This window comes from Hordeum vulgare, chromosome 5H (genome assembly GCF_904849725.1).
Source record: "Hordeum vulgare subsp. vulgare chromosome 5H, MorexV3_pseudomolecules_assembly, whole genome shotgun sequence".
Classification (NCBI taxonomy): Eukaryota; Viridiplantae; Streptophyta; class Magnoliopsida; order Poales; family Poaceae; genus Hordeum; species Hordeum vulgare.
Genome location: NC_058522.1, coordinates 569,936,955 through 569,951,650, shown reverse-complemented (window position 1 = coordinate 569,951,650; position 14,696 = coordinate 569,936,955). Strand labels below are relative to the sequence as shown.

The 14,696-nt window shown below is 45.5% G+C and overlaps 2 protein-coding genes across 2 annotated transcripts; one reads left to right on the top strand and one right to left on the bottom strand.

Annotated features, from left to right (window-relative positions):
- The first annotated feature begins 520 nt into the window (after positions 1–520).
- Positions 521–2,393, top strand: LOC123399356. The gene is made up of 2 exons (XM_045093774.1): positions 521–850; positions 1,269–2,393. The coding sequence occupies exons 1-2, from the start codon at positions 614–616 to the stop codon at positions 2,220–2,222; spliced, it is 1,191 nt and encodes a 396-aa protein (XP_044949709.1). The 5' UTR covers positions 521–613; the 3' UTR covers positions 2,223–2,393.
- Positions 2,394–8,568: 6,175 nt separating this feature from the next.
- Positions 8,569–10,320, bottom strand: LOC123453196. The gene is made up of 2 exons (XM_045129973.1): positions 10,073–10,320; positions 8,569–9,654 (listed from the first exon to the last, which is right to left on the bottom strand). The coding sequence occupies exons 1-2, from the start codon at positions 10,295–10,297 to the stop codon at positions 8,695–8,697; spliced, it is 1,185 nt and encodes a 394-aa protein (XP_044985908.1). The 5' UTR covers positions 10,298–10,320; the 3' UTR covers positions 8,569–8,694.
- Between the last annotated feature and the right edge of the window lie 4,376 nt (positions 10,321–14,696).

The window sequence follows — 14,696 nt, the reverse complement described above, 5'->3', positions numbered from 1 at the left end:
TCGAGAAACTGCCCAGGTAAACAAGCAAACCTTGTTTTTTTCGCGTTGATCTAAGGACATGTACAATGATGGCATATAGATGCAGATGCTCCATGACAAAAAGTAGCTTGAGGCATCTATTTTAACTTTTTCTCTTCAATGCAAACTACCATCAGGATGCATCATCAAAAAATAAAAAATAAAAACTCTAATGCACATGCATCTTTATTTTCCACTCTACCTTTTTTAGCTTTTTATACCAGACCACATATTTTCTCTTCAAGCATCCGCGCGCCTCCTACAAAGGATCTCACTTCCTTATCTAAACATTTTTTTTCTAACTATGCATTATACATGCCCTTTGGGGCCTATCAAACACGTCCCACATAAAGTAAAATTTGAGCCGTAGAGGACGTGTCCTTCACTCACTCACTGAAAAACAAATGAAAAATCGCCGGCTTGACTGACGAGTGGGCCACTGCTCGACCTCACGCTGGCCTTCGTCATCTCCTGCGTCCTCCTCTCGTATCGACATTCTACTGCTCCCTCTCCCGCAAATCTCAAACCCTACCTTGCTCGCTATCCCTCCCCCAGATCCCGAGCTCCCCTCGCTCCCCGCCCCTCCCCGGCCGTCATGCGGATCCGCAGATCCGCCTCCCGCCTGCTTGGCTCCGCCGCGTCCGGTTCCTGCACGGAGCCGCCCCGATTCGAGCCGCCCCAGCGGCCAGCCCCAGCCCCAGCCCCAGCCCCAGCCCACGAATCCCGCGCCGGGTCCGTGGGGCCGGCGACCTCCTCCGGCGGGGAGCCCTGCTGCGAGCTCAGCCGGTCTCCATGGGACCTCATGGCCCAGCTCGACCTCTCGGACCCCCAGGTAATTTCGTCACTACCCCCTCGCTCCTCGCTCCGTGCTCTCCTCCCTGGCCGCAGCTTGCTGTATGTATTGCGGATTCCGTCGACGCAGTGTCCTGTGTAGCAGCTAGCATCTCCACCTCGCTACCTACCTCTCCTCGGCGGAAGTTCCCGTTCGGTCTGAGGCATGTCGCTAGGGTTCCGTTCCCTCCGTGCGCGTTGATCCCCGGTGAGGTCTAGCCGCCTAGGGCGTGTCAGTTAGCTCTCTCGTGGTAATCTGTGACCGGCTGGCGGCGGCGCGGCGGCTAATCAGGCTGCAAGTTCATCTGTCGGTCGCGAGCCCTACCTACCCGCCCCCCATTTCAGATTTTCAGTTCAGCAGTAGCAGCTAGCTCTTTTCGTTCGTTGACGTGTATTTTTCGAATTACCATCTCATTCAGGTGGAGAAGCTCTTCGTGGAGACTTGCTTCATGAGTGTTTCCTGGCGAGGTAGCTGGCTCTTCCCAGCAGGCATCACCATGCCTGCTGACTCCGTCAAGGAGGAGAGGGAAGAATTGGCCGTAGATATGGTTGACAGCATCATCTTAAAACTGCACAAAGCTGTGGAAAAGATGGAGAACAGGCCGAAGCCAAATAAGGGGGTCAAAGTGAAGAAAGGAGTGTGGAGGTGCAGGAAGAATGACGGCAAGAGGTGGTGCTGCCGTCGGCCCACGAGTGAGCCCAACTCCTACTGCTCGTACCACTCGGATAAGAAGCTCCCCATCAGCGACAAGCCACGTAGGAAGAGGCCTGACATCGACTTGGGTGAGGGGTTCTACTACTATGCGGGGTTTGGCCCCGGCACCAAGAGGCGCTGCACGTCAAGCGGCGACAGCATGCTGGAACCTCCACTGCCTGCTGAACCACTGAAAGAAGAGGCACCAGACGTAATGCTACATGATTTTAGTGCAGCTCAGGTACAGGCAGCGAATGAATCAGACCATCAAGTGGTGCTCCCACCATCAGCACATATCGTCGACGAGCCTGGGACCGCTGGTATTGCGGGCTATGACAAGGAGAGCAGGGATGTTGACATGCCGGAACATCCAGTGCCTACTAAACTGCCGAAAGATGCGGCACTGTCCGAAATGCAACTTAATTTTAGCGCAGGTCAGGCACAAGCTGATGACTCAGACCATGAAGAAACACCTGAATCAGTGCGTGTGGTTGACAAGCCTGCACGCAATGACGGCACCGCTGGGATCGCTGGCTGGGATGAGGAGAGCAGTGATGACGAAACGTTTGGCTGCAATGGCGATCAACCCCGAGAAATCACCAAGAGGAAGAGCGCTTTCAATAAGAGGTGGAGGAAGCCTGTGAAAGCCCGGTCGCTCAAATCACTGATGTCGTTGTAGTCCCCGAGTCTCGATCGGGGGTTTAGTTTAGTTAGCTCAGCTCAGTCTTTTCCAGTTTTGGTGCTGAGTTGCAATGTACAAACTGTTTGTAGCATCTTTTTTGTGTGTACTGTACTGTAAAACTGTGTGCCCGTGCCGTTCTTTATATTGAACTGAATTAATTTTCTAAAAGCTGTCGTTTAATCATCATCGGTGAGAAGTAGCCACTGTATTATTTTTGGTGGTGATTCAGTTTCCTGACACGGCCAGTGGATGCGCCTAATTCAGTCCAACAATGCGTGCCTGAATGTACTTCAATACATACAGGTTACCTGCATATATACCTGATCTCCCAATTGATGGCTGCTATTGATAGTACATGATTGGTAGCTCCGGATGGAAAGAGAAGAGTACAATGACACTGTCACTGGAGCTAGCTTAGCGTCCGTGCACGTAAGACACTGAATTCACAATGTCTGCATCACTTGGTATACAGCTCTCTTAAGAAGTACTGCCACAGGCGTTGGTACAGAAAAACCTAGTAGCTCCCAACACTTGGTATACGTACGTGTTGGTTGGCTTCGCAAAACGACATTCATTGCAAAAGAACATTTTGGATTTTCTTGTACAAGGTTTGAAAATCCTAGAAGACGTTTTCGGCATTTCTGACAATTTTCTTTTGCCAGGAGACGTTGTTTCTGTAGATTACAAGGCTTTTGCGCTGACTTCGTACTTGTTGCTTCTTTTTTGCGAATGGCTGAAACTTTGGGTAGCGTCAGCTGTGTCAAGTACTCAAGTTGCAAAATTTGTAGCGAAATCTCTTCTTAAGAAATATTGGTTATAGTTTGATAATCATGCAGAACGAGGTGCTTGCAAGATGGATTGTGATAGAGAACCGTCAAGAGATCTGCATTTGCATTTAAGAGGAGGGTAAAGTGTACAAGTTACAGTGATATGGCAAGGCCATAGAATGGAGAGAAAAACCTCGTGCTGTACTAGACACTCTTTATCCGACCTAATTACACAATGAAAGCCTCCCCAAGCAGCTTGATTTCATCATTGATAATCGCAACAATAGTTGAAGGTGTGGCTTCCTTTTGCTCGAGATTATACGATGAGATGTGTTCTATTGACTAGACCTGCCCCGGCTTATAATAGATACCAGAGGGCTAGGATTACAAGAGTCTGACTCAGACACCGGAGATCTAGGATTACAAGAGTCCTAGTGATACGAAGTCCTTGTCTTTACTACCAAGGCTTCCAGAGTCTTCTTCTTATTTTTCATGGGCGGCCCAAAGTGGTTCGAGATGGAAACCGACAAAGGGGTCCTCAACTCGGCCCATCAGCCCGACCGTCGACGTGGTGAGAGGCCCCTTAGAGCATCTCTAGTAGAACCCTCAAACCCTTAAATCTAAAACCAGTTTTAAGGGTTGAGAATTGGCTATTTTTGACACTTTTAAGGGTTGAAAAACAGGGACAAAGACTAGAACCCTCAAACCCAACCCTTATAACCGTTATAAGGGTTGGGTTTGAGGGTTCTAGTCTTTGCCTCAACCCCAACCTTTAGAACTATAATCATTCAAATTATTACAACAATGTTTAAGCAAATTACAATAATTGTTCGAATCAAATAGGACATAGAAAAGTAAAACAAAGATAAATCATGCTTTGTAGTACCATGTTAATTCTTGTAGCATCAAAAATAAGTACTGAAAGGCAAGAAATAACCATTCCTTTATCAGTAAAACATACATGTTTTTATGAACAAATAGGTTCCCTGCTATAAAACTACCCGTACATAGACCACATGTACAAACAAAGTGGCATAGAAGGAACAAAAGCAGACTCACACAAGCTGTATAAGGTTTCGCTATTGTCAAATTGCAATTCTCATGTCTTAGTTCCCATTAAAATTACAAATTACCTCTAGTTCTCATGCATGCGCACTCAAATCTCCACCCCTCCAGTGCCAGCATCTATGCAATCATATATCAAAGAAACATTATATATATGGGCAGAGTTTCGAAATTTACTGTAGTATCCATTCATCTAAATTTGAGAAAACTTTCTTCAGTTTAAGCATCGCAGAATGCCATATGTAGAAGTACAACTTATCCATATTCGTGGATTGTTTGTTTAATCAATCCTCTAATTCTTTTTCCATTCTAAAGGGAACATGGAAGCGCAGCAACTATATTTCAGCTATTCGGAATCACAATCTATACAGCCTGCAGGTCGTTGTTCATGGACACATTAATCACGATTTGCAGTGGTGGTACCTCGTCTTGCTGGAGCTGGTCGTTGGAGCGCAACTGCTCGTCGGGCAGATCGGGCTCCTCCCCCTCCTTGCCGTCCCGGAGCGCCATCTCGTGCAGCATCCTCACCGACTCCGGCGGCGGCGAGAGGGCGCCGCCTTCTCTAAGGGAGCCGTCGTGTGGTGCTGTGCGGGTGCGGGGGCGGGGGCGTTGGCGGGCGAGGCAGGCACGGCGGCGGGCGAGGCGCGGTGGCGGCGGAGGCCTCCATGGCCAGAGGAACTGCGGGCCGGAGCGCGGGGGGCGGCGGGGCGGCGGCCGGAGCGCGGGGGGCGTCGGGGCGGCGGCCGGAGGGCGGAGGGCGGCGGGCTGGCGGTGACCGCTGCGGATTCCTCCCGCGCGGGGGAACCAACTGCCTCCCGCGCGATGTGGGAAAAGGAGTGCGGGTTGGGGGGAGTTTTTCCTCCCAACCCTCACTTCTACAGGCTGGGAAAGGGTTTGAGGGTTGGACCTCTAATTTGTTTTACGGGTTTAAGGGTTTAAGGGTTCTAGTCTACGCCGTTTTTCCGATGAAAACTGTAAAAAAAATCGGTTATTTTTAAGGGTTTGAGAGTTTGAGGGTTCTACTAGAGATGCTCTTAGTCAGGACACGGTCAATGGGATTGGTGCAATGTTTCAGCAGAGATACATTCCACTCTCAATTTGACGAACCTGGTTTTCCCGAAGATAACTAGATGGAACCGAACAAACAAAAATAATTGAATGTTGAGCAAGTAGGTCCATATACAAAATGAGGCTATGTGGTTTTAACTACAATGTTCATTCTAAAATAACTTTTGGCATAGTTTTTTCACTCTCCATTTTCCATAACCACTTGCATAACAAACATGTGTTCACTATCTCTAGTGATGATTCATTGACTGAGGTCACTTTTCCATAATAACCATTTCCTCCAGAAATCAATCCATATACATGGTCCTTTTGCAATTTCATACATGGATATCATATAATAATGGATGTTTTTTTGGCGGGGGATATAATAATGGATGTGACACATATACAACTCCCAAACTAAGGAGTTTCCCTTGTCAGGTCCCTAATTGATTACCTACTATCTCTTATGTTGGCTTCTAATCCTTGCTGCATATGTTATTTTCCTATGAAGATGGTTCCACTAATATTTCATAGGCATTTTTTCCACATAATAATATATAAATACTACTTAATTTCCCTAACTGTTCCCAAGAAACAAACTTCAATTTTAGGCAAATTGGTATTTAAGCCACAAAAATGTATGTCTTTTAGCATTAGCAACATCAGCCTCAATCAAGAAAATAGTCTACATAATGTAACATAACTAAGGCTGTGTTTGGAATCAATGTAAATAAATACACATGTATTTTTATTCCGGGTGTAACTTATAGGCCAAGAGCAATTTACGGGTATAAACGAAAACGACGAACAATGGCCCATATTTTTTTACAAGATTATTCAAAGTGGAAATGACGTTACAAACAGGGTCTAAGCCTCCTTCAACTTAGTTCGGCACTATTCTAATATAATGAAGCCATTGATATGTGCCCTTTAAGTAGAATTTAAAGTACATTTATAGCACTATTGAATTGAGTAGGTAAGAGGGTACCCCCGGGCTGCCTTACCTTTTTGTCCTAAAGTATGGTCTTGGACTCTTAGTTATCCATTTACCGTGTCATCTACAATACCATTTGTAACTCTTACTTTTATCTTTATTATATATTGTCAAGAAAACCTTTCATCTGTAGAACACCTAAGAAGGTTGCAATTTATTTATCATATCTCTTTTCAAAATCAAGCTTAAAAATTGTGGATGAGGAATTGGTCATATGTATCTCACTATAATGAATTGCTTCATCTATGATAAATCTACCTTGTGAGAGAGTTCAGTCCTCAGCCCGGTGCCCTCCACCTTTCTTATACAGTGTGTGCTAGGAGGGGTGTCATAACGGGCTGGTATTAATAGGCAATAGGCATGATGGACTGTTTGTGACTATTATTGCTAGTAACTGTCGTATTTAACTAAACTATACCTTCCTTCAGTAACGACGCTACTGATTGCAACGTGGGAGCCACAATATCCTTGGACGTAGCTGAATGTAGGTCGTCTGACTTCTTCTATCTTCCTTGTGACCGACTGTTGGGTCTTGCCCGTGAGGGGGTGATTATCTGATTGTAGACACTTGATTCCATGGCGGGTATCCCCTCTGGTATGTGACGCCTTGCGCTGTATCTCCTTGCTCTCCACATAATGGATCTATGACGTGTGTCATTTCACTCGGTTTTTGTCGAATGTCTGATGGATACATTGATTCTTTGACTAGGGACTGACCCTCACAGTCGAATCGATGCGAGCTTTTTAGCCGATTATATACTTCTTCCAACTCGAATGCGAATCGTCAAAAGTCGTCATTACGAATCTTTCTGAGTCGTCACGTCAAAATCTTTTGCATGTTGTAAGACCTCCTTGTGCCTCGCTTGTGAGGGAGGACTATACTCCTTGGCTTTTGTGTTACAAACAGGTAGTCGGTTGACGCTTCGAGAGATAGTGGATTTATCGTCTCAACGTTGTCAGACTACCCATAAGGCTGGTTGTAATGGAAAGTATCATATACTAGTATCATGCATATGGTACTAGTGTATGATACTACACCGGTAGTGCATAGTATCATATGTTAGTATCATAGGATAGGTCATTTATTATCATGCATGACACATAGTAGCACAATATTTAATATGATACGGTATCATGATATGATACTCAACCCTCTCTTTCTTTATTTAATTTTATGCCACCTTATCAAAATTGCTTAGTTGGCATGCATGATACTAGCTATGGTACTCTCATTACGACCAACCTAATGGAAAGTAACATAGAGTAATGATATAAATATGTTACTAGTCTAAGTTACTACCTTCACAATGGATTGTAATATTGAGCATTTCATTTATTAACTTATAGACTCGTCTTGTCTTAGTATGTGTGATGTTACTCATAGTATGAGTAGCTAGCTATGTTAGTACTTAATTTATCTTTCTCCTCATTAATAAGGTGTCACATTATTTTTTTATTTACATGACATCTATGTTACTACCTATATTACTTTCACTATGGATAGTCTCAAGCGTGATTCCCGTCATTGGTTTTAGTCCTCCCCGTAGCAAGCATGTGGGAGGGTTTTTGCTCGACATCCCATCATCTTCTCCACATGCAATTGCCGCAACCGCCTGCATGCACTTTCTCCATTTTCTTCCTCCCCAGTTGACGCCACATGGCATGCACAATCATTTTCACACGTCATTGCGTTAGGGAGGAGTTCCGGGGTTGATATTTATGCAGAGACAAGCGAAGGTTGCTAGATTTCAATGGTCCCGGTTCCGGGGCGCCACACACCTAGTTCCTCATGATTTTCAAACTGTAACCTATTTTTTTGGATGATGTCGTCTTTTAGTAAAAAGAAGAAAGAATTCTCTACAAATTTTGCAAGGTTACACAGCTGACGCCACCCAAAGTTTCAGCATTTGCAAAACCGAAGCAACAAGTACGAAGTCGCCAAAAATGCCTCATAGTCATTAGAAACATAGTCTCCTATTAAAAGAAGGTTGCTGGAAAGGCTGGAACAAATCGAAGAAAATCCCAAATGTTGTTTTTTTCCAGTGAACGCTCTTTGGCGACTTCAACTAACAAGTACGGTCCGTATACCAAGTGTTGGGAGGCTGGGAGCTGATAGGTTTTTCTGTACTGACGCCTGTGGCAGTACTATTCAAGCACGTACAAAGTCTTAGTTTTCTTTCTTCTCAAGAGAGCGAGATGTATTAAGAGTGATGCCACACGTAGGCGAAGCCCAACAAAGCCATTGGGTTCGTTAACTAATTTTTCAAGATTTTTTTTCTTTCCATCCGGAGCTAGCAGTCATGTACTACTATCAATTAGGAGATCTAATAAGGCTTTCCCTCAAAAAAAATAAAAAAAATCAATTAGGCGCATCCACTTGACGTGTCAACCTTTCACCCATGACGATTAAACCACACCTTTTTTTAAAGAAATTAATTCAGTTCGAACTAAGGGCCGGCACACAGAGTTAAGACAGTACAGTACACACACAAAAACAAGATGCTACAGACAGTTGTTTGTACATTGCAACTCAGCACCAAAACTAGAGCAGACTAAGCTGAGCTAACAAGACTAAACCACCGAGATTCAGGTACTACGACGACATCAGTGATTTGAGCGACCGGGCTTTCACAGGCTTCCTCCACCTCTTCTTGAGAGCGCTCTTCCTCTTGGCGATGTCGCGGGGTTGTTCGCCATTGCAGTAGCCAACCGCTTCGTCATCGCTGCTCTCCTCATCCCAGCCAGCGATCCCAGCGGTGCCGTCATTGCGTGCAGGCTTGTCGACCATGGGCACTGATGCAGGTGCTTCTTCATGGTTTGAGTCATCATCTTGTGCCTGACCTGCGCTAAAATTAAGTTGCATTTCGGACTGTGCCTCCTCTTTCGGTAGTTTAGCAGGCAGTGGAGGTTCTAGCATGTCAACATCCCTGCTCTCCTTGTCACAGCCCGCCATACCAGCGGTGCCAGGCTCATCGGCGATATGTGCTGATGGTGGGAGCACCACTTGATGGTCTGATTCATTCGCTGCCTGTACCTGAGCTGCACTAAAATCAAGTTGCATTTCGTCTGCTGCCTCCTCTTTCAGTGGTTCAGGAGGCAGTGGAAGTTCCGGCACCGGCACGCTGTCGCTGCTTGACGTGCGGCACCTCTTAGTGCCGGGGCCAAACCCCGCATAGTAGTAGAACCCCTCACCCAAGTCGATGTCAGGCCTCTTCCTACGTGGCTTGTCGCTGATGGGGAGCTTCTGATCCGAGTGGTACGAGCAGTAGGAGTTGGGCTCAGTCGTGGGCCGCCGGCAGCACCACCTCTTGCCGTCATTCTTCCTGCACCTCCACACTCCTTTCTTCACTTTGACCCCCTTATTTGGCTTTGGCCTGTTCTCCATCTTTTCAACAGCTTTGCGCAGTTTTAAGATGATGCCGTCAACCATATCTACGGCCAATTCTTCCCTCTCCTCAATGCCGGAGCCGGCAGTGGTGATGCCTGCTGGGAAGAGCCAGCTACCTCGCCAGGAAACACTCATGAAGCAAGCCTCCACGAAGAGCTTCTCCACCTGAATGAGATGGTAATTCGGAAAAGAAAATACACGTCACATAACCAGAAGAGCTAGCTGCTACTGCTGAACTGAAAATGCGGGGCTAATGTCATGACACAGGTAGGGCTCGCAACCGAGAGATGAACTTGCAGCCCGATTAGCCGCCGCGTTGCCGCCGGCCGGTCACAGATTACCGCGAGGGAGCAGACTGACGCGCCCTAGGAGGCTAGACCTCGACGCGGCTCCACCCGCGCACGGGGGGACGGAACCCTAGGAACCTCCGCCGAGGAGAGCTAGGTTAGGTAGCAAGGCGGGCGGGCATGCTAGCGGCTACACAGCGGCGCGGGAATGCGCAATACATACAGCAAGCTGCGGCCAGGCCGCCAGGCAGCAGAACATGGAGCGAGGGGGTGTGGGTGGGTGGTGGCGAAATTACCTGGGGGTCCGAGAGGTCGAGCTGGGCCATGAGGTCCCATGGCGACCGGCTGAGCTCACAGCAGGGCTCCCCGCCGGAGGAGGTCGCCGGCCCCACGGACCCCGCGCGGGATTCGTGGGCTGGCGGCGCCGGCGGGGGCAGGGGTGGCTCGAATCGGGGCGGCTCCGTGCAGGAACCGGACGCGGCGGAGCCAAGCAGGCGGGAGGCGGACCTGCGGATCCGCATGGCGGCCGGGGAGGGGCGGGGAGCTCGGGATCTGGGGGATGGATAGCGAGCGAGGTAGGGTTTGAGATTTGTGTGAGAGGCAGCAGCAGGATGTCGAGAGACGAGAGGAGGCCGCAGGAGAGGACGAAGGCCAGTGTGAGGTCGAGCTGGGCCCTACTCGTCAGCGAATCCGCCGATTGTTTGCAGAGTGAGTGGTGTCCACGTGTACGGCCCAAACTTTATCCGCACACCTAAATTTGTTTTTTTGAGTTGATGGGCACTCCTAATCCGATGGACGTGCTGGCCGGCTGATTGCCGAGGCAAGCTATTGGTTGCCGGTTTTTACGTACTTTGTATATTAGATTTGACTCAAGTCAAGTCTTATAATGTTTGTCTGAGTTTATATAGAATAATATGAACATTTACAATACGAGTAGCATATCTTTATGATGTGAAAACATATATTTTGCGGGAGATGTGAAATATATTCAATAATGAATAAAATGATATTGATTTGATGGTGCATATGTTATAATATTTTCAAGAAACTTGATCAAAATATATAAATTTTGACTTTAGACGATGCTAATACGTGCAGTAAATAGAAATGGAAGGAGTAAGGGATAGGCGTTTTGGCTCCCAGGTGCATTTGCACCCGGACGAACAGTTCCGCAAATAATAATTGATGTGACATTTTGGGGTAACAATTGATGTTTGTGTTAATAGTAAATACTTTTGAAAAAATGAAGTCTTTTCTAGATGTTCGTGTTACTATCGCAAGCATGCTTTATAATTTTCATGCCAAACGGAGAGTGGTCACTAGTAGAAAAAGGGCACTTAGCCCCGGTTCAGTTGGGCCATTAGTCCCGCTTCTCGAACCGGGACTAATCAACCAGGACTAATGCTAGCCCCGGTTCGGTCCCGAACCAGGGCTAATGGCCTTCCACGTGGCGGGGCTGGGAGCTAGGGGGAGGGGTATTAGTCCCGGTCCGTATTACGAACCGGGGCTATTTCATCGTTGTTTTTTTTGAGAAATTTTTGCACTAAATTGGGTGGGCTATTTTGCTGCCCCTTATTTTTCCCATTTATTTGTTACATATATATTGCACATCGTCACGAATATATTACACCATCTCATCTGTCGTGCTTTGTCTAACATATTTACAAAATGTAGACACGAGTTACATGCACATATATGCATCTTTTTTACACTATATCATTTCATATAATTTCCGTCCAATGGCAATAGTATTCTAATCGATCATCTAACAACTCATCATCAACTTAATCATATACCAAGTTATCATATGATACACATAAAATAAAACAGAGAAACATCATAATATATATATATAGTCATCATATGCATGCATCCTAATTAATCGATCATGTCAAGTAATAATATAAACCAGAATAACTTGTCTCTCATAAGACCTAGTCCTTGCTCTTAGATATAATGTCATAAAACAGAATAACACCTATGTCTCCATGATGAATCACAGAGATCCAACGGTCTCCAACTTGTGGCTTGCGAACCTTCTTTATTTCTCTCCATGCTTCAATTTGGAGCCTTTTTTATCTTGATTTGAAGTTAATCGAGTATGGAGCATAGAACTCAGCCCTCAGCGGGCTTCTAATTTTCATTTGACCTTCTGGGTCCATCAACGAAGGCACTACATCATGTGGCAATTGCTGTTGAAGAACATAATAATAACCTAGTTAGCAACGTAATCAACATCATTTATGCAATAGTAGAGCATACTTAATTAGGAAACTCTTATCAAGACATTTCGGCGAATGTCATCCGGACTCAACCTATGCACTAGTGGCATGTAAAATGTATAATTTTAGCCAATTCCCAAATGATACGTGAAGGTATCCCTAGAAGCCAGAACACCAGCAACAAGAAAGTAGAGAAGAATGTCCTTCTCCTCCCAAGTTAGATATGATCCATACGTGTAGTGTGTCATGTCAATTAACTTTCGTAATTCAGTCGAAGCAACGAAATAAGCTGTAAATTATAATTTAACAAATTTAGTATATGGATGAACACCAACTATTTCTAAATATACATGCAAATTACTTGACAAATATGGTTGAGAAACTTACATGGAGGTAAAACAGGAAGCATATCCTAGTCTAAAACGTTTGTACCACCTATTTATCTTCCTTGTTAATGACAAGTCCATGATGATTTTCAATCATCTTGTCATGTGTTACTCTAGTTAGTAGGTTGCATCCCGACGGGTGATGACATCCTCCGTCACTCAAGCCCGTGTCCAAACAAAGAAGTTAGGGCATCCCTTTTCATCGACCTATATATATATATATATAGGGAGTTTCTTCATATTACGATGGTGAGCTGCTGGTCTACGTTTCCACGTCCCTAAGCACAATGTGTTGTTGTTGTTGTACAACATGTAACATGAGACAATTATTCAATACAGTAGTAACTATGGCCCAATAACTACGAACCTGCAACGTGTGGCCAAAGTTTTCAATTGTTCAATTTTCAGGGCATATCACTCGTCATTCTATGGAATTAATGATCATTTATTATTGGAAGTATATATTTGGACCGGTAGTATAGCTCAACTTCCCAGCCGTTTCATTAAATATTGAGCACCAAACAAATCTTTGAATAGACGATGAACACCACATGACATGTAAATTGCGAGAGGACTCTCTTACTACAGAATACAATTCTCGTGAGAAATCTAAACCTCTACGTGTAGTTATTTTCAGGATCAAACAATTAGATCAACTTTTGTGAAGAATATTTAGTGATACCAGTGTTAAGGTGTTATGCCGATACCAATAGATAAAGTAAAAAATTTAGTATTCCTAAATATTCTTATAATTTTTTACAATATTCAGAAGATATGTGAATAACTTGCTAAAAACTTCAAATTGAATTGGGAAATAAATAGAGAGAAAAACAGGTTGACACCAACTATTTCTAAATATAAATGCAAATTACTTGACAAATATGGTTGAGATCGAAAGTCACATGGAGGTAAAACAGGAAGCATATCATCGACAACCACCCAAATGTCGATGTTGTCTGGCATATTATCTTCAGGACGAAGATCGAAGGTGATTTCCATACCCTCCTGAAATCCATATGCCTTGCAAAAATCTTCCCAATTTGGGCACCCAAATTCTGTTTGAAAAACTGAATTAAATACTTGGATATCAAATGTGTGACCATGTATGGTCCTCAGGTTAGCGCTCCTTGTCTCAATTCTCTCGCGGTCTTCGAAACCGAGCCTCTCCAACACATATCCACTTGCATGGCAAGGGAGGTACATATCTCCATTCTCGTCAAGCTTCATGCTGAAGAACCTATCGTCTCGCAGGTGAGGCGTGTCGCACATACCATGAGAGTCGCCACAATACTCACACTCTCAATATCCATCGTCACACATTTTCTGTTTTAATGTGGTAAATGTGTGTAAACAACAATCGTGACACTATATATATCGAAAGAATTGAACATCTATATATACATATAAACATAGCTAGCTAGGCCACTCGGACATTCCGACAAAACTTAGCACAATTTAGCAAGCAAAAGTGAGAAACTAACTACTGCTTTATGCATTATATTAACACCAACAAAAGGATGATATTTGTAGGTTGGTGAAATATGTATGTGCCTTTTTCCTCTCCAAAGTTTATATAAACCATTGGTTGTCTAATTCAAACCTAATGTGTGCCTACTTACATGAAATTTACAAACATGATTTTTTTCCTTTTTTCTAGTTAGCCCATCAAAAGATCTTCAACAAACATATATATCTTGATTTTCTTATTAACATATGCATCTCAATTTCCATTATTTCAATTTGTTCTAGCAGCTTGAACCGATGGCTCAAATGTAAATGGCAGCATCCTTGGGGCGCTAGAGCGGGAGGGGAGGGGGCGGCGGCGCCTCGAGGGAGTGGGCTTACCGGAGCGGGATGGGGAGCGAGGGGGGCGGCCGGCTTACCGGAGCGGGAGAGGGGGCTTACCGCGGGAGGGGAGGGGGATGGCGACGACGGCGAGGCAGTCGGCGGCGACAACGATGACATTGACGGCAAGGTAGGCGGTGGCGGGGAGGAGTGCGGAGACGGCGACGGCGCGTCGGGGAAGAGTCGGCGTCGATCGAGGGTTCGTCCGCGTCGCACGCGAGAGGAGGAAGAACATGAAACCGCGATTTGGACATCACAAATTTCCAACTACCGCCTATATAGGCGGAGCTTTGGTCCCGGTTCGTGGCACGAACCATGACTAAAGACCCCCTTTAGTCCCGGGTCGAGCCACGACCCAGGACTAAAGACCCTCGTTTCCCGCCACTCCGCCTGCCGAAAAGGGGTCTTTAGTCCCGGGTCGTGGCTCGACCCGGGACTAAAGGGTGTCTTTAGTCACGGTTCGTGCC